Genomic DNA, 27857 nt, shown 5'->3' on the forward strand with positions numbered 1-27857 from the left:
CCCCGCCCTGCATAAAGATTCCTCCTGCTCGGACACAGTTAACAATTATATTCACCAGCTGTACTGCATACAGTGCACGCCTCGTTTAGTAAAGTCATCCCCAGGTTATGATTTCATTTCATTTTTTTTTAATTTAAGGCCACATGCTGCAGATGTTAAAACGAAGAACAATCTATCAGTCCCAAACTTTGAGTATGGAGTCGTGCTAGCTTGTTAGTATCAGCTATTAGCACATCCATAATTATGATGTAGCTTCTTACACCCATAGGCTTGGCCAAAACAAGATGGACAGAACTGGGGAATAAACTGGACATCATAATGTTAGAGCCAAAAGAATCAAACCTGTCAGTGGAAGGCATCTGTGTCTTTAGATAGAACGAGATAAAAAGTGGATAATACACATTCATAGAGGTACAGGATAGGTTCAGAATATGGTCAACTCGTGACCCTCTGAACTGTTATTGTGACATGACAAGGAGGAACCAATCACATCATTCCATGCCTCAGTGCATATTAACCATGTGCTAACAGTGCTGGGGTGTCTGGTAACGTCACTGCTTTTACTGGAGATTGTAACGTTGCAGCGCCCTCTACTGTCTGAATATGGTGTTACATACACACTCTGCAGGCTATATGTGATCAGTCTGTATACTGCAGTGATGGAAAGATGACAGAGGTTGTTATATAGAGCAGGTCTTCAGCTACAGGACCGTCCTGTGGGGGAAACCTGTTATTTTTCTTATCACAGTTATTGAAATTAACACACTCGGTCACTAAGATCCAATGCAATTAGAATAATAATGTGATATTACACACCTTATCATATTTGATTATCCAATTAGTCACATCATCCTCGGCCATCTAATGGTGGTGAGTGCTATTTTCCTACTTCAAAATGCTGCAAGTATCACTGCACCAAATCCTAGACAAATAGGACCCGCAAACAATTCTTGGCGTTTGTTTTCAGCCACCTGTGATACCAGACGGGTGGGGTGTACCGTCTTATCTGGTTGATCCTACCCCTCTGGCACCCAGTAATATTTATATAGATTTTTCTCCTATTTTCATACTGCACTATGGAACAGGCTGTCCTCTCAGTCTGTGCACATCACACACTCTCCACCTGTGGTGACCTTCTGTGATGTGTGATGTGACCAGTGGCTTCTGTCCTTTGCTGGCTATCTATTGTCTGTTAACAAGCACCATGTGTCTTTGTTCTGCGTTGGCTTGCTGCCAGTGGCAACCACATGATGGCAGCCAGCAGCTCTTCTACCTGTCTTTCCCCTATAGACAAATCTCTCTCTCTTCTTCTTCTTCTTCTTTCTTACTCTTTGTTGTGTGGTTGATTAGTCTTTATCTCCTAATGGGAGAATACACACAGATGTGACCAGACCTGGGTCAAATGCTATTTGCAAATAACTTTTTCTCTTATCTGTATGGAACACCAGGCAGGTGGCATTACCACAACAACTAAGGCAATTGTCTTAGTTGGTGAGGAACATGGTTGTCGTGGTAAACTCTTCCTACCTAAGGCCTGTAGGTGTCAGTATGCCAAACCAGCTGTATAATGTGTTATCCGACCATGATGAAAAGCAAAAGTGTTTATACCTTTTGAAAAATCATTTGGATGTGGGGCAAATAGCACGTGGTCATGGCCTTCTCCTGGCTGCAGCACACTGTCCTCAGTCTCTCTCCAAATACTTGGTGTCTTTTGTGTTTCTTCCAAGGCGTTCATGGTGGTTGAACTCAGTGGAACACACAAAAAAAAAAAATGACTGAAGTTGTGTGACTTTGATCTTAAGGACATTTTCAAACATGCGTTGTTTCTACACAGCAATCAGGTGTGGACCAAAGCAACTGCACTGAAACCCTTTAGAAGAAGTGGTCTCACTCCAGTTGCAAATGAATTCTGGAGCATTTTTTTTTTCTCTGCCAGTTTTAGCTAAACAGTTCTCATAGTCACTTGCAAAATCATTACTAGCAGCTAGCTGGAGAAGGAATCGAGGTCTGACCTGGACTACCAACAAATTGTCTTCATGATATTCGGGCAACACAGGACCTTCTTCAGGACTTTCTTCTTTGATCGCTTTCTCCCCAAACACATTTAACCAATGGGTGGGGTAAATATTCTCACATGGCCTTTAGTGATGCATTGCTTGAATTTTTGTCTGAACAAAAACAAACCAAATCAACGGGAAAATGCAACAAAATGTAGCCCGAAGAAAAGCTTGAATTCTGCCTATTTTCACACCTCCACACACCTTGCCAATTCCAACGTAAAGTGGGCAAAGTTGTTGGAGAAAATTATTGCACACGTTCGGCCATCGTACAGGATGTTTCTTATGGTACTATCCGACAGCACTTCGTTTGAAGCATACTGAGGTTTTGAGTAGGAAGAAAAAAAGACAAATACCATTTGATCCAGATCTTAAGGAGACGCCAGACACAATAAAAGCATCAGTTTTGTCTATTTATGTTAAGTATATTCTTATGTGTTTACATTAATCAAAGTCAGTTGAAATCTAACTGTGTCAAACTTGTGGTAATGCAGATTTTGAGTATTTTGCTTTACATTATACATGTGAGTAAATGAAGTTTGTCTCTTACAGGTAAACTAAACGTTTTCTCCCCTCCCTTCCTTCTTTTTATCTCCCTGTCTCTCTCCTCCAGATCATCCTGAAATAAGTTTCAGGAAGGGAACGGAGTGTCACGAAGCTGCACTGGGAAACCTAAAACAGCCCCTGTGTAAATACTACCTTACCTCTCCCATAGAGGTCCAGCAACCTGCATGCTAAGAGTGTAAACACTTCAATTTAACCGTAAGAACTGCAGTGCCGGTGTAACACACACAGAAAAAAAAGATATATATACTGTATGTATTGCTAGAAAAAATAATTAACATGAAAAATTCAAAAATATTCTTATGTATAGTGCGACATACATAGCAGACACACAATATAGAGGTCATTTTAACAACTGTTCTCCCAAAGTACCGTGGATCCCCTCTCTTTCATATTTATTCTAAAAACCTCTGCACAATGTTCATCCCTTTGGTTAGTAAAAAAAAGATGCGTGATTTGCATTATATGAGAAATATAGTGCTCAATCTGGAAGTGGGAAAACAGGAAGTCACAGAAAACCCGTGCACAACCACACCAACGCACTCGGCGCTTTGAAGAGGGTTTTCATCTCGCGGTCTTTGCTTTTTTCTCTCTACAAAGTTGAATGTCCTTGGGGCAGACAGGCTCATGTTTTCTTAATGTGACTGTCCCGGCGAGGGTTCGTCTGTGACCCTCATCTGCCCCAGATGCTGTTAAGATGCCATGATGAAGCTTATCCTCCCCTCCCCCCCTGCCAACTTTTCATCTCCGGAAACATCTTGCCAAAGTTGCGGCTTGGAAGAGGTCAATGGAATCAACCTGCCAGAGCGCAGGGCCACATTTTAACACCCAGACAAAATCTTTTCTTTTTTTTTTTTTGCCATTGCGAAAGCTGCTCAGAACGCACCCTTTATTTGTTTGGGTGCTTTGTTTAGGAGGAGTGGTGGGATAGATTGTGCACGGATTTTTGCATGCAGTCAGGACAGGGAAAGACAGTGCCCAGTGTTGACAGAAGATAGTCGTGGCCATTACCACAAAGCCTAAAGGCTCGGGTCTGTGCCAAGGGCTTAACAAAGCTTGAGGGTTTGTTCCAGACATACCAAGCCTTGTGTGTGTGTGCATGTGTGTTCGTATCTGGAGACTGATGGTCTGCCGGCAGACTGGGACTTGAAGCGAGGTCTAGCAGGTGATGACAACACCAGGCCTGGTGGGAGAGTTTTTTGAGGGGTGGGTGAGGGATTTAAGTGCTAAGACTAAACAAAAAACGGTGCATTTGACGACGCTCGTCAAGCAAAAAGATAACTTGAACTTCGACTGGAGGGCTATCTGTGACCGTCGGTTGTCCTGTCCAACCCTACTATCACCGATAATCCTGTTCCATTTTAGAAAACTGTAGAAGTGCCTAAAAAATGCTCATCAACAACACATGCATCCAGAGTGTATCACTAAAAGTCACAGACACAACACACTGGCTGTCAGAAGCTACATGGGACTTTTTCGGGAAAGACATCACATTTTGCGAATCGTTACTGGAATCAGTTTTTCTAGTAACCGTTCATTAACATCACAAGTGACTTTATCGAAACAAAAGAAGTTAAAGAAACGACAAATCAAAAATAGCTTTGTAGAATGTTTGGTGACTTTCATGGTGTACCATTGTTTCTTACCATGGTTTGAGTAGTTTACATGAGGAACGTGAGTGAGAAAAAAATGTATTGTAAACTGTGTAATGTATGTAAAGTGTCTCTTATTTTGAGAGTTTATATTCATAGTTCTAGAAATGTATTCGAAGTTATTTAAAATTTGTGTTGTGTCTACTATCAAGGTATGTTTGAATTCCCCTAAAACCCTCCACCACCTCCATCTCCCAGAACAATCAGTTGTTTTTCAGTCAAGATCATCAAAAGTTATTGTATTATTTTAGACCAACCCTCTTTAGTCATTTCATTTTACAAACAGCGTGTTTGAACTCATGATACTAAATCTTATTTTCCATTTTTCAAAATTCAGATGTAATTTCATGGTGCTTGATTAACATTGACAATCCACAGGCATACCTTTGGAACAAGAGTGTTTCACTCCGGTTTCACATTTTGGTTTCATTCACTTTGATTGTCTTCACATGCATTATGATTTGTGTGTAATATTTGTGGAAGGTGGTAAAAGTTCTATTTTGTTGTAATTTATCTTATGTTACTCTTGGTCAAATTTTAGTCAAAAACAATGTTGTAAACTATTCTATTTTGAAATGAATGTAATTTATTGAGCTGTGCTACATTCTGCACGGTTGGTCATTTAAAGGTCTAACCTGTCAGGTCAGCGAATGAGAAGTCGCACACGTCTGAGGGGTGGGGTTTAAAATTCTACTCACCAATAGAAAGCTACTGGATCTTTCTTGCCTTCTCATCGATAAAAAGATCACGGTGTTGCAGTAATGAGCATAGTTATAGAGTTGCTTGTGTTGTTGGAAAAAAAATGTTTATTGTATAGATGACATTTTACCAAAAAAAGAGAAGAAAATTTCAAAAAAGATGTACTTTTCACTCTAGTAAAATAGTATTTCATAACAATATTAAGTTGTTGCTGTGGCAACCAAATGTTGCAATTACTAAAGTTCGGTATTTTTGTAAATGACATTGTTAAGTTGATTTTTGTTTCTTTTTGCTAGAACACTGTACACAAGGTAGATTGTAAAGAAGATATGAACATTTCTTATTCTTCACTGAGATTATGACAATGACCTAATATTTTCATTAGCGAATAACAGCCTCCATAGTGCTGTGACTGTAACACTTAAATAGATTTAAAGTCATCAATGTTACATAGATTATATATAAATATATATATAAGAACTAAATAATCTATAAATTAATAAGTTCAGATGTACAGCTCTTCCCCCGACAAAGGACCTTTAGGTTCCACACTGAGACATTTTATTCGAGGCGTATGTATCACTAGAGTTAAGGATTGCACTTTTCATATTCTTTAAAGATGTGATCTGTTTTTCATTTCCTGCTAGTACAGTAAATCTGTTTATCAATCAAAAGCAGATACTACCGGTAAATAACTTTAATTCAACATGTTGCATGGGAAAACAATATTTTCTTTTCTTACTAAATGATAACGTACTGAATGTTTCTAGTGAAAAAAAAAAATGTCTGTACACAAAATGTCCTCATTAGGTGACCCACGATGCCCTTGTGTATGGAATCCTCTTGAGATGTAATGTTTTTTGAAATGTGTCGGCAATGATTGACTGATGGTAAAAAGAAAAATGTAAGCACTTTCTGAGCAGTTGGTCAACTGAGCAGACTCAGCTTATCCAAACACTTTGCCTTATCTTGAGTCCATCGTGCTTAAGGTTTTATGTTTTTAAGAGCTCTTATGAAATTTATGAAAGAGGCTTGAACGGGTCTCTCTTCTCAAATCCCTCCTCAGTTTCATTTCAAATATATATCTTTATATCTAAAATCATTTTTTAAGGTTTTAATGTGCGCATCACAAGGCCAAAATGGGTGACTGCAACAGAGAGACCAGTCACTGATCTTTACTTCTGGTCTCCCAAATCTGTAGTGACATCTTTTCGTCCCATTGCCTTACAATGGAACTGTTTGGAGCGTGTAATTCACAGCTTTAGCCAGCAGAGGGCACTACACTGGAGACTGCAGGTTATGACTTGTGACTGCCTGTGCCATCGTTGTTGCAGTGTACCCTAACAACAAAGTAAAAACATAAAGATTAATTGACAAGAAGACCCTCATCGGATTTATAGTTTCAATGTAATCATTTTTCAATGTATTCTTTTTGCATATATTTTGTGCTATTTTATGTTTCTATAGTCAAATGTTTCTTTGGTTCCAGCAAGATAGTGTAAAATCTATTGAAAGAAAGAAATAAAGAAAATCAAAGGAACTGTTTTGTCTGGATCTTTTATTTATGTCACGTACAGGACCTGTTTGTGTAGTATTTTACATCATCTATATATATATGCATCATGTGTATTTGAAGACATCCTAGAGACATTTGCTCTTCAATGTGCCATAGATGTAATGTATAGTGTATAAGTCCCCTTGGTATCCGAGGTCCACTTTGGAAACTGCCATTAAAGTAAATACAGCAGCAGAATAAAGGCTCATTAGAGCAGTCTTTAGGGTTGTGGCTAAAGCTTCACAAATACACAAAAATAAATGACCAGATTTTAATGCTGCTTTCATTAATGTAAGTCTGAGCTCTCCACAAGTAGGATTTTGCCACAGACGATAAACATGATGTTAAGACTAAAGAAGTAAACGTTTTCCATTATTTATTTTCTATGTCATTTCCTGTTACTGCAGTGAGGCATTTCATGAAGTCAAAAAAAAATATGAGGAGTCATTAATACCCCAATGTTAATGTCAACTAATTTCCCTATTACAGCTCTAGCAGCTGCATTTTTCATTTAAGTCACTATTTTGAACATTATCTTTGTGTCTGTTGCCGGGCAGCTGCAGTGTCTGAATCCACCATTATCAATAAATGTCAGCGCTCCCAGCATATGAAATTAATGGTTGCAGTGTTTCACATCTCTTTGTTATTCTGTATGTTTACTACAGTGGGTATAGCAGTGCGCAGTTGCACAATTACAAGATCACTAATGATTTTAAAACCCTTCACCTGACTGATGACACAATTAACTGTAAAATTTTATAAACCACCTTCTCTGAAAGCCTATAACAAATGTATTGCTATATTTTGCCACTTACATATAATCACATGTATTTGCACACTAGAAGCCTGACAAAGAAAATATTTTGATTCCGGATGTGTTCCAGACAAGGTCAAGAGCTCTAGATACGAAGTTAAAGGGGAGCACCCTGTCACACAAAGGCGTGTTGAGACTAAGGACTAATGACCTTGCTGATTTGCAGATGCAAGAGACTTGTCTGGAACAACTCCCATCATCTAATGGGTGCTTAACCCTGTTTCCACGGCAACTGTGGAGACTATCCTCCCAAGAAAAATGACATCATCAGTTGTTTCAGCAAATATGTTTACACTCCAGTGACAAAGACCTCTTGTACCGTAATTGTGGCTCCATGATCAGGAGCAAAGGAAGAAACTGTGATGTAATCACAGAGCCACATAGCTCACAGCGGGAGAAGGTTGGGGTGGTCGAATGGGCAACAAAAATACGCTCCAGTTTTGTACAGTGAACATCAGCGTCTTAACCGTGACCCATGATCATTCGCTGACCTTGACCAAGTTTTATCTCAACTCAAGCTACAATCTTTCTAAAATCCAAACCAAGTAAATGGTGTCCACGCTGATAGGAGCGTGCACTTGATCCAGGTCATTTTGCTGTTTTATTTGGATGACATGTTTGAAATGTGCATTGTGTTGTAGCAGACTTTACTGAGAGCATTCTGCAGAGACTAGTTTGCCATGCTGTTTCTGAAATAAGGAGCAATAGCAGTTTTCTTATAATGAGAAGCTTATTTGATATTTCCATCACGATGAAGATGATTCTCTTTGTTACAAACATGCCTATCCTTTTCTTCTCCTCCCTACAGTGTGGCACTAATCACCTCTCATACTTCCAGGAAATAGTAACATCCAGTGGATGCACCGATTCCAGAGGCGTGGATTCCCAGCACTGTTGTCTGCTTAAGGATAAATAGGCTCTTTGCCTTTAAGTCTACTGTACCCCACTGTGCAGAGAAATGTAGTGCTAGCCTTCTGTTTTGTCGGCACATAAGAAGATGTGCCGTCTAGTTGTTGCTAATAATAGCCAATCTTATTTTTACCACACCGACGCCTTATTGCATTATGGATGCCTCTGGAATGGTGTCCCTTCAAGATAGCGTGGGAATATTTCAGTAGAGGCTGTGGCCGTGCATCTCAGGGCTAAATGCTCCAGCATCATCTCAATTTGCCCGCCTATAACTGCAAGAGCATCTCATTTACCGGAGGCTGTTACTGTGTCATGCCTGTAGTCTGAGCCCCAGCTCCTGTGCATGGGGATGCGTTTCTTTTATCCGCCGCTGAAGACTTTATTTTCTGCATGCCGGATTTAACTCCACAGGAGCGCTATGCGGGAGTATAAGGTGGTGGTGCTGGGCAGCGGCGGGGTGGGGAAGTCCGCGCTCACGGTCCAGTTTGTCACCGGGACATTTATAGAGAAGTACGACCCGACCATTGAAGATTTTTACAGGAAGGAGATCGAGGTGGACTCCTCTCCGTCGGTGCTGGAGATCCTAGACACAGCCGGCACCGAGCAGTTCGCCTCAATGAGGGACCTTTACATCAGGAACGGCCAAGGCTTCATCCTGGTCTACAGTCTGGTCAATCAGCAAAGTTTTCAGGACATCAAGCCCATGAGAGACCAGATCATCAGGGTCAAAAGGTGAGACACTGTCCACTTCAATGTCCAAAACACAATTACAGTCTAAATATATGCAATAGACAAGAGGTGACTCAATATGTTTTAGGCCCCTTAAACAGCCACATCCTATTGGAGGAAGTGGCAATATAGACCCCACAATCAACTTGTGGGGTCTATATTGCCACTTCCTCCTTCATTTCCTTATTAATTTATTGTGAAATAAAACAGTGTCATTGAGCTATTTGTAATATTGCTGGTGTACCCCCTGCATCATCTGAAGGGCCTCTAAAAGTCAATGAACCTTCCCTCCAAAGCACCAAAAACTATGATTTATTTATTTTTTTACACAGGAATTATCTCACACTCACATCCTCTCATCTCCCTCCTCTTCCTCGCTCTTCCTCCAGCGCTTCGTGAGAAGCTGCAGCCAAGCGCACATGTTCTTCATAAGAGTCCAGCTGCGGCTCACCTGTCATATATCAACCCGCCGGCCTCTGACTGGGTTTGATACTCTCTGTTTCTCACAGATGACTAACTCGGGATGGCTTTGATCAGCTCAGTCCATTACTCAACAAACCCACTGAGCTCATCTCATGGCTGGGAGAGTGAGAGAGAGTGGAAGAAAAGCTGGGATCTGTCCTTTTGGTAGTGACATGTTGTTTGTTTTTTGACTTAGAGCCTCTCTTCATTTGTTTAATGACAATGACTGTGAATCCATGGCCACAGGCTGCAAATTAAGAATCTGTTAGCTAGCGAAAGCCTCGCATTATGAGGGCTTGAATTGATGTCATCTGATAGTTTTGGTTCCATGTCAAGACGCTACAGGACAGATATGATGAAGTCACACCAGTGGCAAAGGCTAAGGGATAATTGCTTTAGAAATCACTTTTGTTGAAGCATTTATATCTGTGATTAATGATCCTAAATTTCAGTTTTAATTCATGATGTTAAAGATCAAAGCTGGACTTGGTAGCCTCGGGTTTAAGATGCCTCTGATCATGTAATCATAGTGTCCCCAGTTTGAGTCACGCTGGAGAATCTTGTTGCACCATCAGTCTTTTCTTCTCTCATTTTCTGATTCAGGAAATGAGTCAGCTTTCAAAATAAAGGCCAAATTAAAAAAAAGTTCAATTTAAGTATAGTTACAAATGACTAAATTTGGGGATGTTGTTTGAGAACATTTGGCCACTTACTGACCACTTATTGATCATTATATTATGTCCCTGTTGTTTCCTCTGGACCCCCACGATTGGGGATAGGCCGCAAAAAAGCTGCGATAGAAGTATTTTCTCACAACAATATGACCAACGTTCACAACTACTCTACATTCTCTCCGCCCTCGTGGAAAATTGAAAAGATAATTCAGTTATAGTTAGTCAGTCTTGCAAGTAGGAGTTGTCCCACAACTCTAACTCTGAAGATTTTTTCTTTTGTGTTGCTTCTTTCCGGCTTCTCTTTTGTGCAAATTGCAGCTTTTCATCAGTAAAATGACACAGAAAACGTAGATTATTCAACATTACACAGCAAGGCCGCGACACATTTATTTACCTAACTGCATATTGTGTAATAATAATTTATAATTTAATCTGTGTAGTTTGGTGCAGTGCTTTTCAGCTCCATCTCCCGGAGTGAAGTGAATGCTCCTGTGGCACAGACGTCACAGGCCGGGTGGAAGTGGGGAGCGCGTCACAGCTGACGAGGCACAACAGGGACGAATGCATGAGGGAACTCCTTTGAAATGAATAATATAATGATGGATAAAACTGTGTTCTGTCGCCTCTAGCCAGCCGCCACCCAAAGCAGCTGCCTACACTGCACCAACCACCACTTTCCTCAAGTGTATATCTATAAATAATTCATTCTTTTATTTCACACTGCTCTGCGTTTGAAGTAGGGATTGTTACTGTATGTGCAAACCTGCGAGTAAACTGCGCTTAAACATGTGCGTTATTATTTTAAAATTGGTCTAATCATTGGTTACTATAGAAGCATCTTGTTTAGATAAACAAAGATGTTTATCAAGGATGGAGTAAACTGATACGTTCAAATTCACACACAAATAATTTGACAAAATGTTAATTATTTTTGGGTTTTCGTGCAAAGCAAGAAATACCAAACTTTCGCTGGTTCCAGCTTCTCAAGTTTGAGGATTTGGTGATTTTCTCTCTTATGTAATCTTGAATTAAATATCATAATAACATAATATAAATTTCATAATATCACCCTTGTACAATAATAACCTCCCTCACTCAGTTTGACTCACTTTATTTCCCAACAAACAAAAACAAACAAAAAATAATAATAATAATCAACATGACCTAACAGGCGTATTTAAATTCTCTCTTTAACGCTTCCCTACTTCTGGGTTACTACTGACCGATAATCCTCTTCTCATTTAACAGACCAAACTCAGTAAATATGTGGATCAGGTATGTGCCCCGTAATAATTAGATACAGTTTCTTCATCAGTGTCATTATAAAATGTAGTTTATACGCTGTCAATTACATAAAGGTGATTTTAGATTCTTCAAATAAAAATTCAACCTCTTTCAGTTGTTACATGTAAACTCCCATTTATGCTGTTTTCATCTCCTTTTTCTCTTTTCGGTATTTGCACTTTGACTAACACTAACTTCCTGAGCTCTTGTAAGTCCCACACCTTCCACTGTTGAATACACAGTTTTCTCACAATGCCTTAAGTGCTTGCTCTGACATTGTATTTCAGTTCTTTCAGGGGTTCCACTTCAATTGACAGTTCCAGCTCAATTAAACACCCACGCTTCCACTGACATTTCATCTCCTTGCTCCTCACATTTAAGTTGACACACCAGTTTCATTCAGTGGTTGCATGTAAAGTGAAACAACATTTTTCTTTCACCCCAAACTGTCCTTGTTGTTGACTTTGCTGTATATTATCACAAGCTCTAGCTTGTACAGTGCATTCAAATCAGTTTATTTAAGGACAGCAGGAACAGGCTCAGTTGGTCATTTAAACACACACAAACCTCATTCACCGGGTGCCATCTTTAATAAAAACAAGCAATACAATTAACTCCTGTTCTCCATTAGCTGTCTCCAGGAGATCAGCCTCCCTCCTCCCAAACTTCTTGCTGATCCAGCAGCAGCAGCAGCAGCAACAAGAACCACAAAGAGATATAGCATGTGCCCACTCACCAGAACTTAATGGGATTGTGTTGGGTTGGAAGCCAAGAAGACATCAGGCCTCCATTAGGGAGTCATATAAACCAGAATGCTTATGCAGGGCTCTCCGTGGGGGGAAGCATGGGAAAGAAGTGAGATCCTATATGTCACTGTGTGGTGCAGGTGGCTTGAAGCCATGGTCTCTTGCTGAGACGGGCTATTCCTGCTGTGCACAAGTCCACATATCAGCTTCACCGGGTTGATTTACATGCACGAGGAGGTGCGGTGAGAAGCAGGAAAGACACATTTTGAGAAATGCGCTAATTTTCTTTCTTGTCGACGGTTAGATGAGAGGACCGATACCACTCACATGTCTGTATAATATGAAGCCAGTTATCTTGACTTAGCAGAAAGAATGGGAACAAGGGGAAACAGCTAACTTGGCCCCGTCCAAAGGAAATAAAATCTGGCTACTAGCAGCTATAAAGAGGCGCTGTGCCAGACTATTTCTTCTTGGCCTTCTTGGCTTCCGCCTGTTTGCTGTGTTTCTACTAAGCTCAGCTAACCTACTGCTAGCTCCAGCTACAGGTCTTCTCATCCGACTCTACTGTTGATTAGAATTTAACTCAACATTATGTTGTGCTTTTAATAGTTTTAGGCAGCTGATATGAGCTTAATTTAAATAATTTTGTCATATTAAAAATGATTACTAGCTAAAATACAACAGGAAATGTGGCATGTAACTGCGTAATACACTTATTGGCACGTTAGCTGTGTATTGCAATGACCAGAATGCTTCATTTTTTCCATTCAGTAGAAGGAATGTCAAAGGAAATCTGTATTAGATGCTTTTCATCATGCAGATGTTCAATGTATATTTGAGTAAGAATACACCATCTCTGATTTGTGATTTTACTCTCCATAGACTGACCATATCACCCCCATGCCAATTGCTATCAGTGAAAACAACATCAGGGTGTCGCCCAATAATCTCCTCGCATGCATGCAAACATTTATAGTTCTGTCGGCGGGAGGGAGGAGGAGGAGGGAGCACGTTCAAAGCACCCGAGCTGCGTTTTCACGCTGCACTGGTGCTGTGTCTAATAGCAGGAGGTGAGCATCACGCAAGGCTGAGTGGGAATAAGGTGGAAAGACCAAAACTACGTTTCCCGGGGGGGAAAGCAACTTCCTGACCTCTGGCTTTTAGTGTTTTGTCATCAGGAAGGAGAGAGTTGTTAAAGCGGCCTGCTTGGTTGAAAATGTGAGCTAAGGAGAGCCACTGGTAAAGTGCTCATTGTTGGAGTGTAAAGTGCTGAACATATTTACTGCACTTATGCTTGCATAAGTGTTCTCATGATACACCACCATCTATCACATTCACAACTGACTTGTTTTACAGCAGTTCTTAAAAGTGAAGTAAAAGTGTTCATTTCCCAGACGGTTGTAGAAGACCAAAAAGGTAAATGTATCTCAATAAAAAAGCAAAGGTAGGTCAGAGAAAACTCTGAAAAATAAGTATAATTTGTGCAGCAAGGATGTTTTTTTTCTTATTTCCGAGCTGTTTATCATCTCATAACAACTCCGATTTATTTTGTGACCTCTTAGGAAAAAATGACTTTTCTTTGATCTTTATCTGGGATTTCCCACATTTAGATGATTATCACTTTAAGATTCCAGGCCCCGAGGGAGCGTTTAAACAGTGACAACATCAGTTACAAATGTAATTTGTTATAACAGGAAGTTGACTGGACGACTGACATGGGTGTATTTCCTGCACAGCTGTACACCACTTTTCAGATCAAGTCGGTCTGGTGTTGAGAAATTATTAGTTTGGTTGGGAAACCAGTCAAACTAATGAGAGCTTTGTAGGCAGGAATAATAATGAGAGGTTCATCTTCCTTTTCCCAGAGAGGGCCAACAGGAATTGGCATGAAAATGTCACGTGGATGTGAGTGATCCAGCTGCCCAGCTGACTTGCAGAGATAACTGTTGAATCATGATCATTTTGAAAAGTTAAAGTCCTCCATGTCAAGTTTTTGACCACTAGCAGTGCTACGGAGCAATGTTTTGTTTCTCCTCACAAGTGATGAATCCGAAGTTAGGATGGCACTGAGTCATCCTTGCAGAAAAATCTTTAAATCCCGATGAACTTCTGCTTCCAGCCGTAAAACGCACTAGAAAAGAGAGTTTTGACCATTAATAACATTTAAGTTTCCTTGTGTTCTCATTTGAGTTTGTTACTTTTTTTAAAAACCCATTTTTATTTCTCACTTTGGATTCTTGCCTTCATTTAACTGCTGAGAGCAGCAGGTATAAAACTAATGAGGACTTAACTCCCATACCCCCTATACGGTGTTTGCATCTGAACGAAAGAAAATGAGAGGAACCGGGCTGCACCATAAAAGATGAAAATGAAGCTTGGGGTTTCATCATAAAAAAATAAATAAAAAAAGGCTCTAAAGACCTTTTCCATCTGCTGTGCAGGCCCTCTCTTTGTCTGTTTATCACAGGAATGTTTGTGGTTTGTTATTTTGTTTCCTCTCTCTCCTCTTCATGTAGCCGGGGTGCTACAGAAAAAATTAGTTATAGAAGCTTTGTTCTGCAGCAGCAACACCCTTTGGGAGTTAAGACCCGCGTAGGCGCTATAGGTTCTGTGATTTTTCTGTCCGGTCGTACAAGCTGATACAGCGCGTTGAGCTGTGTCACACAGTGTAGCTGCTCCAACCGCTAATTAACAGCAGATGCGGAGAGCAAAGAGGCGGCTGCAGGGTTGGAGGGCTTCATGTTGGAGATGCCTGACTGTTCTTTTGTAATTTGTATGTGTTTGCCGGTGCTGTGGGCCTCGTGAAAATAGGTAAGTGAAGTCACTATAGCGATTTAGCACAGCGGGGAGCCTTAATGAGGCTGTTGTACCCCGAGGATAAGTGGAAAATGTGGAGGCCATCCTTTTTTCTTTTTTTTTTTGGGGGAGTTATAAACACTGCTTCTCTGTGTGTGGGAGGGTTTGTGTGTTTGCCTTTTTTCCCAACAGCTGGAATAACACCCTGCAGAGGCTAATGACAGTAGTAGATTTGTGTGTTCTAAAGGTCAAACGTACATCAGCAACAGTTACTCATGCATTATGAGGATGCATCATTATGACCTGTGTCTTTTCACAAATGGACGTACAGATGATGGAGCTCTGCAATTTGTAGTATCCCGTTTTTTTTTTTTTTTACAGCAATACTTTAGAAGTCACCAAAGATTTTAATATCCATATCTCTGTATAATTTCACAAGCTGTCTGCCACCTGCTGTTGTCTGTTCCTTAAATCCACTGCGACATCTCTCCCACTGCATTTTGAGAACAAAAAGCTGCATTTTCATACAGCTGGGACTTTCAGCCAAGCAATCCAAACACATTCCAAGTGTGCTGATAATTCCCATAGTGCACGGCTGCCAACTCTGGTGTTGGACCAATAACAAGTTAGAAATGTTTGTGATTTTCTCCTGCTTTATATTCATACAGTATGTGCAGTTAAAAACACTACAGCAGAGAATAAACACCGGTAGCCAGCAATTTAAAAGCCACAGCAGCCAAGAGGACACTTCTTACTGGGTTTCTGGCCATTGCAAGAAATGTCTTAATGCATGATGTACTTACAGCGGCAGTTTTTGGCCACTTGGGGGCAGCAGAAAAAGATGATAACTTGATATGCTGAACATGTTAAAAAGTAGCTGCCTATGTAAACATCTGGTAAATGTGAAGCAACATTAGCATTTATTTGGAGTCCAGCAATTACTGCAGCTGCTGCAGGAAGTGAGGCTGATGAGAGCTGGGAGAGTCAATCAAGACAGCTAACCAAAACAATGAGCTAAAAGGGTTAAAGGGGCTGTTTTTAAAGCAGCATGGAGCTGTTGGTTTGTCTCTGTGAGCGACCATTTTCATAGTAAATAGTCGTTTGTTTGATCGTTAATGTAGAATTTTGTTTTTAGTGCAGCTTTAGAGTTTCAAAATAAAAGCATTTATCATAAAGAATAGGAGGAATGCTACAGAGTAAAGTCCCAACCTTTAGAAATAAAGGTACATACCCTGGAAGATCCACACAAATTATCATTTTATTTCTTAAACAAAAGTGTAATATACTGCAAACACTGACGCGACTGACATATTCTTCAATAATACTCTGAATAATGATATCAGCCTGTAAATCCCTGTGGGCCAACTTTTCTTCATGCTGTGTCGAGCAGTTTCACTTTCTCCTCATCTGGCGAGGAGGGAGCGGTAGTTTGATGCTGCAACAGACGATCTACACAAACTCCAAACCCCACCCTGGAGATGCTGGTTCTCCCTGTGTCTTTGTAGTTATATATAGAGTTTATCCTGCAACGCTGTCAGATTGAATTTGTCTGCATGGTGCTCTCCTTGTTCACACTTCACACCCTCCAGACTCCAGCTTTCCAAACACACGCGCCATGCTTGTCCTGCTGAGGTCAGCTGCTGTTTGTATGTATGTATGTGTGGGTGTGTGTGTGTGTGTGTGTGTGTGTTGTGCAGTGAAGTGGCTGTGGGGGGAAAATGTCAAGCTGCCGGGAAGTCTTTGGCATTTGAGCCTTTGTGAGCAAGTTTTCCCAGCTTTTCGTCTCAACGCATGTTTGTCGACCAATTAGGGCAGGAATTGCTGACATAATTTTTTAAGCATTTGCACTTTTTGGGAAGCTTTTTCTCCATGGTGAATTCCTCGGGGGGGATGTGGGGGGGGTTGTCAGAGGTCAAGCTCAGCCACAGAGCTGCATCCTTGAAACCTCTACGGTCTCGCTGTCTCGCTCAAGGGCACTTCAGCAGGTGCAGCAGGTGCTTCCGTGTCCTTCACGCCGGGACTTCCCATTATAGGACACTCTCTATGCGCATTTCTCCACCTCTCTGCTGCCTACACTCATTGCCTCCAGCTCTCTGGCCCTCTTTAGCACAGTGAGACGTTTGCCAGGTCTTTTCCACGCCTCAGTTCTTCTCCCAGCTGAGCAGCGTGGCAGCAGGCCACCAATTTGTAGATAAGAGCCCATTTCTCAATAGCACCAGCAGATCAATAAGTCAGGCTCTGAATGCACTTAGGAGTGACTGATGGTAGAGGCTATTAGGTGGTCTGTGCCATTACCTGTTGTGAGAATATATACTGTCTATAATTGACATTCTGTAGTTATTTAATAAGAGGAAACATGAAGGGCGTCTAACTGAAATGAAATATATGGATTTACTATACTGTAATATACAAGTAACTGTTTTTACTTGGCAACTAAGTGTTTGTGAGACAGAAAAAAAATGTACAAAGGACATTCAAACGTTACACCTTTATGTGACCGTTAATTGCCTCATTCCAAAAACCATGGGCGTTAATCTTATAAAGCAACATTAGCATTTAATTAGAGTTGTGCTTGTGGCCACCTGATGAATGGAAGTCACACGTTCACTCTCCTTTAAACTCGGTTTCTTTTCGTCTCCACCAACTCCTGAGAAAAAAATATCTGATATATCTTTGCTGCTAAATGCTATGCTAAGTATTGTTTTGTTTTGTTTTTTTACCTCTGTGTTTCTATGTGATTGGAGTGAAACGTCCCTTTAAGGACCTGCTTATTGAATTGTAGGTGTTAACCCTTCCTCTCAACTAAAAAGCTGCTGTGATATTATGATATTTTCTGGAGTACACAGTTGCCAAATCTAAATATGAAGTAAAAAATTGTTGTTTCTAAGGTACGAGGCCAATGTTCATGTCCTCCCATGTGAGAGCAGCACATTAGCTTTATTCAATTATTCAATAACCTGTTCCATTACTCTCCCCAGCCTGGTTTCCTTGTATTGATGGCTCATAGGGAGGAGGACTGGGATCGTCAGCCACACGCTGGGGAAGAAAGCTTTTCATCCGTTAAGACATGCTTAGTGCATGATGGAAAGGATGCAAAGTGGAGAGCTAATGATTTTAAGCAAGAATTGGAAGCCATTACATGTTGCAGTTTGCATGCAATGCCAACGCATGTATCCAGGAATACATAGAGCTTCACAGCGTTCAAAAGAGGCAGTTATTCTTTTTGCGATGACAGTTTTCTAATGGGACCGCCTACTGATATTAGACACCCAGGGAATGATGGAGGCCTCCTGGGAAGCTTGGACTGAATGTAGTGTTTATCCCTCGCCTCTCACTCCATTGTGCATTGTTCAAAAGCCTTATTGTTTCAGCATCTAACAAATACAGTATGTAGGCCAACAATGTACACACACACACGCACACACTGTCACTGAGTTTTTCCCTCTGGTTTTCTCCCTTAGGTATCAGGAAGTTCCTGTCGTCTCAGTCCTTAACAAAACCTTCCCAGTGGGGGAGAAGGCAGCAAATTTCAGATGCACACTCCTCTGATATCACTTTCTCTCTTACTTCCAGGTACCAGCAGGTGCCGGTGGTGCTGGTGGGTAACAAGGTGGACCTGGAGGAGGAGAGGGAAGTGTCCCCCAGCGAAGGCCAGGCGCTGGCTGAGGACTGGGGCTGCCCTTTCATGGAGACGTCTGCCAAGAGCAAGACCATGGTGGATGAGCTTTTCGCCGAGATTGTCAGGCAGATGGACTTCTGCCCTCTGCCGGACCGGAGAGAGACCTGCTGCCCCACCTGCAGCATACAGTAGCAGCTGATCCGTCTGCTGGGGGGGTAGGGGGGTGATGGATGGGAGGAGAGTAGAAATTAGGATGCAAATTAATTCATGTTAGATAGATTGAAGATGGAGGGGTTCAAAGCAAACATCCACTCTTGCTTTCACTATTTCTACCTGCTTTCTGTATGTAAGAGTTCAGGCCTTTGAGTTGGTTATGAAGCATTCTGGGAAATGTAGGAAATCACGTAGCAGAAGTAGACAATGCCAGTTAAAGAAAATTAAATGTCAACATTCATCACTCCTCCGACACAGGGTGGATATTCCCGTGAAAGAAAAAAACAACACTTGACCTCCCACATCCATCACCATCCTCCTGATTAACAAGATTGAGTTTTCGGGGGTTTCCCAAAGGCAGCACGGTGCCAAAACCATCTTAAAAGCCATTGACAAAGCAGATCATAGTGCTAAATGCTTTTGGGAAACCAGCCATAGGTCTAAGCGGGGATGGCGGTGTGCTCAGCAGTTTTATTGGCCCTGTTTTCTTCTGCTTGTGTTTTTCTTTTTGCACTTTTGGGACTTTTTGACAGTGCAAGACCAGTCACCAAGTATCTGAAGGGATGTCACCACTGTGAAGGAGTCGTACTGGAAGTTCATTATACAGCAGGCCCGCCTAACTATGAATGAATGAACAGATGAACGAATGTCTAAAAAGGAAACTGCACCTTTGGGGAAATTCATTCAGAAGATCCCAAATGTTGACATACTGTGGATGATGTGTGCATGAAAGTTGTACTGTCACACTGACATTGAGTACAATCAATCTCACCCAAAGAGACAGCATCAATCAATCAACCGATCAGTCAATCAATCAGTCATTAAAATGTACGGACAATTGTCTTTACACCTTACAGATGATACAAATGCCTTGTTACATTGTATGAAGTGAACATCAGTGTCAGTGTGTAGTTCATTTATCTTAAATCACATCAGACATGTTAGTGGTTCAATGTCAGAAACACTTATTTTGAACAAAAATAAATCTTTATGCACAAATTTGTCATGCTTATTTATTGTTGAACATTTGAAGTCACTCACTGAATCTCATGAGAAAGAGACTCCTCATATTTCCTTTAATTTAAGTGTTTTGTAAAAGCAGTTCATCCTAAGTGCCATAGTTACCTCTCTTATTTTACTTTAACCTCCACAGGTCATGAGATTTGTACTCATTGTGAAAATAGCCTTTCAGCTTCGCTATTTAGCAGTAATCTGGCTCCATCACGGCCTGCGTCGAGATGATTTATAATGTTTTGGTCCTGCGGCTGTGTTCCCTGCCTCAGTGTCCTGCTGCTCCTGCTTCTGCCATTAGTGCCAACACTTAACTGCTGATTCTGGTCCTGAAAAATCCAACAAACATTTGTCAAATTCTGAGTGCCATTAGAGTCCATTAGAGAATGAAATTGAGGATATGTGAGACTTCAGAGCCAAGATAATAACTTTGGATTCAACACAAAGCAACAGTCTTTTAACACTTATGAAAGAGAGAGTGAGGTCATTCAGAAATAAATTGTGGAGAGATGCTATAAATTCCAAAACTTTAGTACAATAGCCTATAGCAACATCAAATAATTATTGTAGAAAGATCTATTATGTTGTTAGGAACTGCCTTGCTTAAAAAATGGTGCTAATACAGATCGTGATTTTTTTTTTTTTCTCTGCAGAATACAATAATTATTGCAGGGCTTCCTTTATGTAAGCCTCATTGAAACGACTACCAACAGCGACACCTGCTGTCATAAACTAGAACCGCAGTTCATTTTGTAGGTCACATGGAACCCTGTAGCTTCTGACAGTTCCTACCCGGACCTAAATATACTTTACACACGAAGCAGGCATGGCGTCCTTCAGCCACTGCAGATTGTAACGGACATTTATCAATTTGTGCTTCTGTCTCTATTTCCCCTTGTTTTTTTTTAATGTTGTTGTAGAAATATTTGTCTCAATGGCGACCAGGACCGTGTGTCGACTTCTCCAGCGCCGTAAGTAACTGTTAATCGGTTAGCATTAGCTTGTGAGCTAGCGACGTTGTAACGGCAGCTTTTAGCTACATATTGCAGCAGTGTCTATAGAATATCTCTTTCGTAGCACACGTTTTAACTTGACATGGCAGGACATGTATATGTGTAATTAATGATATTAAATATAAGTAACATTAAATGTCCCGGTAAGGAATCCCAATGACCTAGCATCCATAAGTCCACGAGCTCTGCTAATCAGTGTTATAAGATGCACCTGTGCTATTTCCTACTGCCACAAGAGAAAATGACAAAGCTATTACCGACTAAAAATTGAGAAATGTCGTGTGATATATTAAATTGTTGTTGTTTAACTGTGCATGAAAATTATCTACAAAATCTCATCTCAATTTGACTACCTGTGTAGTAACTAACATGACCTTAGATAGTGTTAGTGACAGTATATAAAGACTCTCACACATGTAAACTAAACAAGGCTGTGAATGCACTTCTTTTTCTAAGATATGACTGAAATTATTGCTTTTAAATGTGTGGTTAAACGATATATGCTGGCATTTAGGGAGTTAAAGCAATTATCTCCTTACTTAAGCCTCCTCTATGGGTCTAAATCCAAAAACACTACACTTCCCATAATGCAAGTCAGCAGCTTGTTTGGTGCCCATAACGTCTCACACAAACTTTAGACATTAGCAAGTCTTCTGTTGTCCCATTTTGTTTATTTTGGCTCCTCCTGTCCCCCACCTCCCTCCCCTCCGAAGGTTATGCATCTACTGCAGCGGCTGTGCGTCCACCAGCTGCCGAGGTCCACAGCCAGCGCAACGCCGTCTTCTCCAGAGAGCAGGCGAGGCAGAGAGCTCTGTACCCTCGCATCGAGAAGATAGAGGTGTCCATGCAGGGCCCGGGGCTGGATGGTACGATGCTCATCATGAACAGGGGGATGTCCACTCCACTGAGCTGTGCCAGACGTGAGTGAAAGGGACACACATTTGCATGTATTAATAATTTATTATAAGTTGTTTCACTATAAGTAAATACCAGTTTTTGTACTTAAATGAACTCCCCTGTGTTTCCCTCAGACTTGACAGAGTATCATGTGACCAGTTCAGTTCTGGCCCTGGTAGACGGGGAACTGTGGCCTCTCCACCAGCCCCTCACCCACTCGTGCTCACTCACCCTGCTCACATTTAAAGACAATGACCCAACACTGGTCAACCAGGTAACTTTACAACTCTATAACAAGAGAATGGTGTGAGTATTCTGCAAACTGATAAACTGGTTGAAATCAGAACCTTTTGTATTTGTTTTTTACTGTCGATTTGTCTTTAGTCTCAATTTCAACAAATATACATGTAAAATACTACAAATGCCTTCTTTAATACTCCTTCCTGCTCAGTCCACTTCTCTTGATGTACACGTTCTTAGAAATAGTATCCTGGAGATTGTTACCAACCTTCTTGGCTTGTCCCCACTTAACAGGAAACACAGTTTTTTTTTTTTAAATCAATTAGTGGACATCATGAAAAGAGTGACTGTCTTAGGATAGACACTAATCGTGTCCTCTCATTGTCCCAGGCCTATTGGCGCTCCTGTGCTGCCTTGCTGGGTCAGGTGCTGGAGAACGCCTTCAAGGATAACTATACTGTGGAGCTGCTCAGCACACCAGAGGTCCCAGGTAGAGGGAGCTCCTCTTCATGTCTGACCAGGCATCACAGACCAGTAGCTCAGTAAATCAGCTATTTTCCCAGACAGAATAAAGAGCTTCAGTCAGATGCAGTGTCTGGTGCTTGTTCTCAGACTGACTAGAATATAATTAAAAACAGGTAGCGTTGTATTACTGTGTAACTGGACAATAATTGTTTTAATTTGAATCGAACATAATTCCCCTCAGGTTTTTTTTTTTAGTTTACTTAATTGAAAAGTAAGTTTTGTATTTTGACAAGAGGTCATAGGTTTCAGTTGAGCTCTGCTAATTTGTTTCCTCTTCATCTGTTTCCCTGCAGTCGTTTCAGGAGCCTTCTGCTGTGATGTGGCACTCGACCCTCAGCTGGATTCATGGTCTCCCTCTGAGGTGTGTATAAAACTTCTGCAGTCATTACTGAGCTTGTTCCCATCAACTTTCTAAAGAAACCTTTTCCTTTATGGAACAATAAGATATGAAGAATTTGTTTCCATCAGCTGGTACTAGAGCTTTGTTTTAAGATATAAATGCATTTGAAAAATAAAAGTTTATTGCAGTAAAGACTAACTTTACACTACATATGTTGAGAAAATACCACAACAAAAAAATAGACCACTCCTGCAGCCATTGTTTGTTTGTTCTGTTGTTGTGCTAACAACTTAATTTAAACCATGTCTGATTCCATCTCTGTTTGTATTTTGGTAAAAAAAAAAAAGGAGTGTTTGTATCTTTAGGGTTTAAATTTTTATTTTCATGTTTGTGTGTGAGGAAAAGCGGCAGCTGGTGATTTATTGCAGTGTGAATTTTTATTATCACCTTTGAAGTGAAGCTTCTATTTGTCACCAGCAGTTGCAGAGGAGGAATGACTCAGAGCTTTTGTTGCTTTACATCTTTGATTACAGGACACCTGGGTCTCTTACTCTACCTGATCCTATGTGAGTGTAACAGTTGTGCTTGTAAACCAAAATGACTGCTTTTCTCTCCAGGAGTCGTTGCGCTCTCTGACCCGAGGCGCTCAGCAGCTGATCCACCAGGATCTGGCCTGGGAGCCTCTGGAGGTCGCGCCCTCTGTGGCGCTGGAGGTCTTCTCACACAGCAGGTAAACTCACTCCTGTTCTTGCTCATGCTGTTCACTTCTGATACGCCTACATATCTCTTTTCACTACTCTTTGTTCCTTTTTGCTCACTTCATACTTCAGACCTTCTGTCTTATATCTTTGTGTTCTTCTCTTTCTCCCACCACAGTATGCTCTTAAAACACATGGTGACTGTTGTTGTCAACCACAGCGATGAACTCTCTCTCTCTGTCTCTCCCAGGTATAAACAGGAAGAGGTGGAACAGAAGGCAGCACAAAATCCCAAAGGCACAGTGATGCTCTACAGGTGACATGCAGACATCTTGGTTCAGAACTTTATTTCTGCCTACATATTCCCAGAGTAGTGTCAGGTTCTTGTTATATTTCTGTACATCTAAAGAAATGTGTATCTCTCACCTAACCTCCCACTTCCTTCCTTTGTAGATGCGGTGACCATGTACTGCTGAGTGGGGGACCTCTGGTGGCCAGGACAGGCCTGTGCTCCCAGTACGAGGTGACGGCCCTCCACGGCCTGGGACAGGGACCCATTGGCCTCCAGCGTCGAGCACAGGGCCTCTCCCTGCCTCTGCAGCTGCAGGTAGGGATGTGTGTGTGGAATATGATGACAGAACAGCTTTTGAATATACAGAGGATTTCTCAGAAAGTTGAGCTGGCAACGCTTTCTGTGTGTCTCTTGTTTTTCCATAACTTTTTGTACACCTACATACCAGAAGGTTTGTTAGTTGTATTTTAAAATCTTGATTAATGTCGCCTTATCAGTGAAACCATATTCATTCTAACCTACTTAAAGATTCTTCAGTATGGATTTTGGTTGAGTTTTATTAAAGGTGAATATCAATTTAAATGTCATCTATTGGCACCATCACTTTAAGCAAGAACAGGCTTCATTACCACCAAGAATAGTCAATTTATTTTACGAACAAAAAGTGATTCAGTCTGCAATGCCTTCCCTTGAGATTATTGTTTTTATTATTAATGCTTGTCCTTTATAATTGCACAGAAGTGTATGATGCAGTAAAAGTACTTTATTGGTGTCTACATGTGCCTGCAAGTCACGTTTTCTCTCCTCTCTGCAGGCTCACCACACGGTGTGGAGGAAACTGAGGCAGCGGGCAGAGAAACTGGTAAGAACAACAAATATCTCAGTATTTCATTCAACAGCAGTGACATCAAAGCTGAAGCGCTGAGGCCAGCTCACAGAAGGAGGGCTGTGAGTGTTTTGGGGCCTTGGTCTGGTCTAGATGCTGGATACTTGTCCAAATTTTTGTCTGTTCCACGTTCTGCCAGCCTGCTCCCTGGCCACAGCCACCACTTCAGATTTGACAAAGTATCCAGGGGTTAGAATTTAACATGGCTATTTTTATTGCTTTGCATTTATATTCTGGCACGAAACGGAGAGAGGAGATGCAGCGTGAGCTGTAGTCTTCAGGAAAACCAGGTTTCATCCTCGTCATGAAGGACAAACTGCCGTTTTTTGAACTCGACATCAAAGACACAGTCACTAACTCGAGATCCAAGGGAAAAGTATTTTTAAATTTCTCTAGGTTCAAGGCATCTCATTCTAGATGTTGTACACAGTGACACTCGGATTGATGCGAAGTTGAATCTTCTCTGTCTGAGCATAACCAAGTTTGACTCGAGCTCTAAAGGAGAAGCATAAATTCTTCAAATTCAAACTAGGCTACGAGTTAATTTTGGATGGAGCCATCTAGGCGAAATATATTTTGCTGCAGCCTTTCTGGCATTCTCTGTGCATCCCTGATTGCGTAATGAAAAAAAAAAAAGATGTACTCATTAATAGACACACTTGATTTGGCAACTGATGACATACTGTGCTCTGTGGCCTACATTTTATTTTCAGAGATTCGGTTATCCAGGGAATTGAAATAGCACTTTATTTAAGACAAAGGTATGAACATCAGAGTTGGACAGACATTAATAGTGTCTTGGATCATGTCTTTCTGGGGGTTTTACAAGCACAGGATTGGCATGCAGAGCTGCTGCAGAGGCGGGTGGACATCAGTTTTATAGTGAGAGGACACTCTTCCATATTATCACCTGACACCATAATGTTTGCTCTGAGTTTGCATATGACGTGAATAGTGGGCAGAGTTCTTGTCCTTCTTGTCCCGTGTGTTTACAGAGCATCACCACCACTGATCAGTAGAGGATGTAAAACCCATCTGAAGGACATTTGTACAGCAGCGATTTGAGTATACGTAGGCAAACCAAGACCAATGCACATAATTTCCTTCAAGAGCACACACTGGCAGGCGGAGATCATTAAAGCCCATATGAATGTTTTCTCTCTTTCTATAAAACCACTAGACGCTGGCTTGTTTTTGTCATGTTCAGTGTTTCTGTCTCTCTTTCATGTGGCAGAACAAAACTGTGAGAGACATCAAGCTACAATATCAAACAGCTGCAGGGCTGGATTATAAACACACTTTGAGACACAGGCTCATTGTACAGTATTTTATTTTCTGCGTATTATTCCAGTTTATTACAACTTGAGTCTTGAACTTGTAGTTTTGGCTCATACGCTTCACTGAAGATATGTTGAAACCCGTTGTCGATGAACTCCACTAGAATCTTTTATGAACTTGGACAAACTACATTTTCGTGCCGTGCACCCTGGACTTGGAGTAATTTACAACAGAAACTTCATTTGGAAAGGCTGCCTTGATACCAGGTATTCAAACACTGCATTTAAAAATGTTTGCTAACGCTTTAGATTACAACCCACACAGTACAGTGTAATTATGAAGTGTGTTTGGGGTTATCAGTAAAACACTGATGCAGGGATGAAGATGAGGAACAACTTTGCTAGCAGCCTCATACCCAGAATGCAACACTTTTTTACCTTTTCAAGTGTGTGCACAATTAAAGTCAGTATATCAACATTGTATTTTTAAAGCTCTTGTGACTGTGTTAACTACTCTTTGCTGCTACTATGGTCAAGTCTCTTTGGTCAATTGAGATAAAACACCCCAAGAGTGAGTCTGCCTAAAGGCAAATACCCAGTGGAGAATCAAGCTTATACAGGATTATTTAGTTTGTTGTAACTTGGGTCTTATTTTCATATTTTCCATAATTTCTAGCTTTCACGATTAAACTCTGCTCACTAAAGTAATGACTATATTTCTACAACAAAGTCCAACAAGAAACACCATCAGTCAGGCGATCAGTCGGTTTGTAAACAAATCGACAGTTTACTCAGATTATCTAAACCATCTAAACCACTTTATTTGGAAAGTAAATTTGAAAGTTAGCATTTCCAAAATGTCAGTAATAATCCTTCAGTGCACAAGAAAACTGTGTGGGAGTTTAGTATATCAGGCAGTGAACTCTTATAATTTAAAAGTTTACCATTGTTTCCTCCTTCAAGTAAGTTAAGAAAAGAGAAGGGAAATATCAACATTCTTGAATTACCACAGCTGGTTTGTATTAATGGAGTGACAAAATATAGAAACACTGAATCTTTAAGTTGAATTAGACGTTTCAAATTGATAAATCTCATATTGCTGTTTATTAAGATTGGATTATATATAATGTATGCGTTTCCCCTGCAAGTTTAGATCCAAGGGTTCGACAAAACAACAGGATCGCCTCACGATCTAATGCGCTTCTGTACAGTCGCCCTTCAACACAGCAGCTTTTTATGAGACAGTTTTATAGGGCTTTTGATTCAGCTTTATATTTTTAATGCTTTGTTGTTCAAATGCGTTAAATTGTAAATCTCAAAGGTTGTTGTTTTGTCCACCGCCTGCATGTGCCACGGCACAGAAACAGGTTTATAAAAGCAGCGAGGCGTGGGTGAGCATGTTTTTGAGCCGGCTGCAGGCAGTAGGGAAGCATGTCCCCCGTCTGCCTCCAGCTGGCGCTCATACACGGCCGCCCACACTGCAAACAGATTCTCCCAATTTTTCCCTGTGGGGCGCATCATGCCCCCACACCCCTCCGACATCTCTGTGGAAATGTCCTTTTAAAGATTATCTTTAAGCCATTTCTACTTAATCCAACGTTCACCAAAGACAGCAAAGGGGTTTGAGAGAGGATGTAATGATTATTAAAGTAACTGTTAACATAATCTAACATGGCTTTTCTCTTTTTACACAGGTGGAAGTGCCAAGACCCGAGGAAGTGACCCCACCCCCCCTCTCCACCTCTGACCAGCCAGTAACCACCTCTGCGTAACCTTCCACACACACAAATACACTTTGACATGTATCTGATTGTATTATTTGTTCAATAAATGTGTAAAAATATGTGACAAATCACTTCCACTTATCTCTTTCTTACAAAAATCATTGTACATTGAGAGTACTCA

At 40.9% G+C, this 27857-nt stretch overlaps 3 protein-coding genes across 15 annotated transcripts in view; all 3 read left to right on the forward strand.

Moving 5' to 3' along the window:
* Positions 1 to 6512, forward strand: part of mbnl2 (muscleblind-like splicing regulator 2) — a 51118-nt gene extending 44606 nt beyond the window's left edge. For all 13 annotated transcript variants that reach the window (XM_023393333.2, XM_023393335.2, XM_023393339.2 and 10 more), the window contains one exon: positions 2671 to 6512. In XM_023393333.2, coding sequence (XP_023249101.1) covers positions 2671 to 2795 — 125 coding nt within the window. In that variant the 3' untranslated portion in view covers positions 2796 to 6512. The remainder of the gene's footprint in view (positions 1 to 2670) is intronic.
* Positions 6513 to 8201: 1689 nt separating this feature from the next.
* On the forward strand, positions 8202 to 19772 carry LOC111644452 (ras-related protein Rap-2a-like). The gene is made up of 2 exons (XM_023393353.2): positions 8202 to 8982; positions 18515 to 19772. Exons 1-2 carry the CDS (start codon positions 8669 to 8671, stop codon positions 18750 to 18752), a joined length of 552 nt encoding a protein of 183 aa, XP_023249121.1. The 5' UTR covers positions 8202 to 8668; the 3' UTR covers positions 18753 to 19772.
* Positions 19773 to 20578: 806 nt separating this feature from the next.
* On the forward strand, positions 20579 to 27804 carry mrpl39 (mitochondrial ribosomal protein L39). Its single transcript, XM_023393344.2, has 10 exons — positions 20579 to 20755; positions 21511 to 21717; positions 21829 to 21968; positions 22325 to 22424; positions 22753 to 22820; positions 23417 to 23529; positions 23748 to 23813; positions 23951 to 24104; positions 24604 to 24651; positions 27647 to 27804. The coding sequence occupies exons 1-10, from the start codon at positions 20719 to 20721 to the stop codon at positions 27722 to 27724; spliced, it is 1011 nt and encodes a 336-aa protein (XP_023249112.1). The 5' UTR covers positions 20579 to 20718; the 3' UTR covers positions 27725 to 27804.
* The last annotated feature ends 53 nt before the right edge of the window (positions 27805 to 27857 follow it).

This window comes from Seriola lalandi, unplaced genomic scaffold, assembly GCF_002814215.2.
Source record: "Seriola lalandi dorsalis isolate HSWRI2012SDOR001 ecotype SW California unplaced genomic scaffold, Sedor1 jcf7180002054933, whole genome shotgun sequence".
Taxonomy (NCBI): Eukaryota; Metazoa; Chordata; class Actinopteri; order Carangiformes; family Carangidae; genus Seriola; species Seriola lalandi.

Bases quoted from the DNA above. Each gene is read 5' to 3' on its own strand.
- LOC111644452 (XM_023393353.2), top strand. From the start codon at position 8,669: ATGCGGGAGTATAAGGTGGTGGTGCTGGGCAGCGGCGGGGTGGGGAAG. The intron at 8,983-18,514 runs GTGAGACACTGT...TCTTACTTCCAG, and splicing joins CAGATCATCAGGGTCAAAAG to GTACCAGCAGGTGCCGGTGG.
- mrpl39 (XM_023393344.2), top strand. From the start codon at position 20,719: ATGGCGACCAGGACCGTGTGTCGACTTCTCCAGCGCC. The intron at 20,756-21,510 runs GTAAGTAACTGT...TCCCCTCCGAAG, and splicing joins GTGTCGACTTCTCCAGCGCC to GTTATGCATCTACTGCAGCG. The intron at 22,821-23,416 runs GTGTGTATAAAA...TTTTCTCTCCAG, and splicing joins ATTCATGGTCTCCCTCTGAG to GAGTCGTTGCGCTCTCTGAC.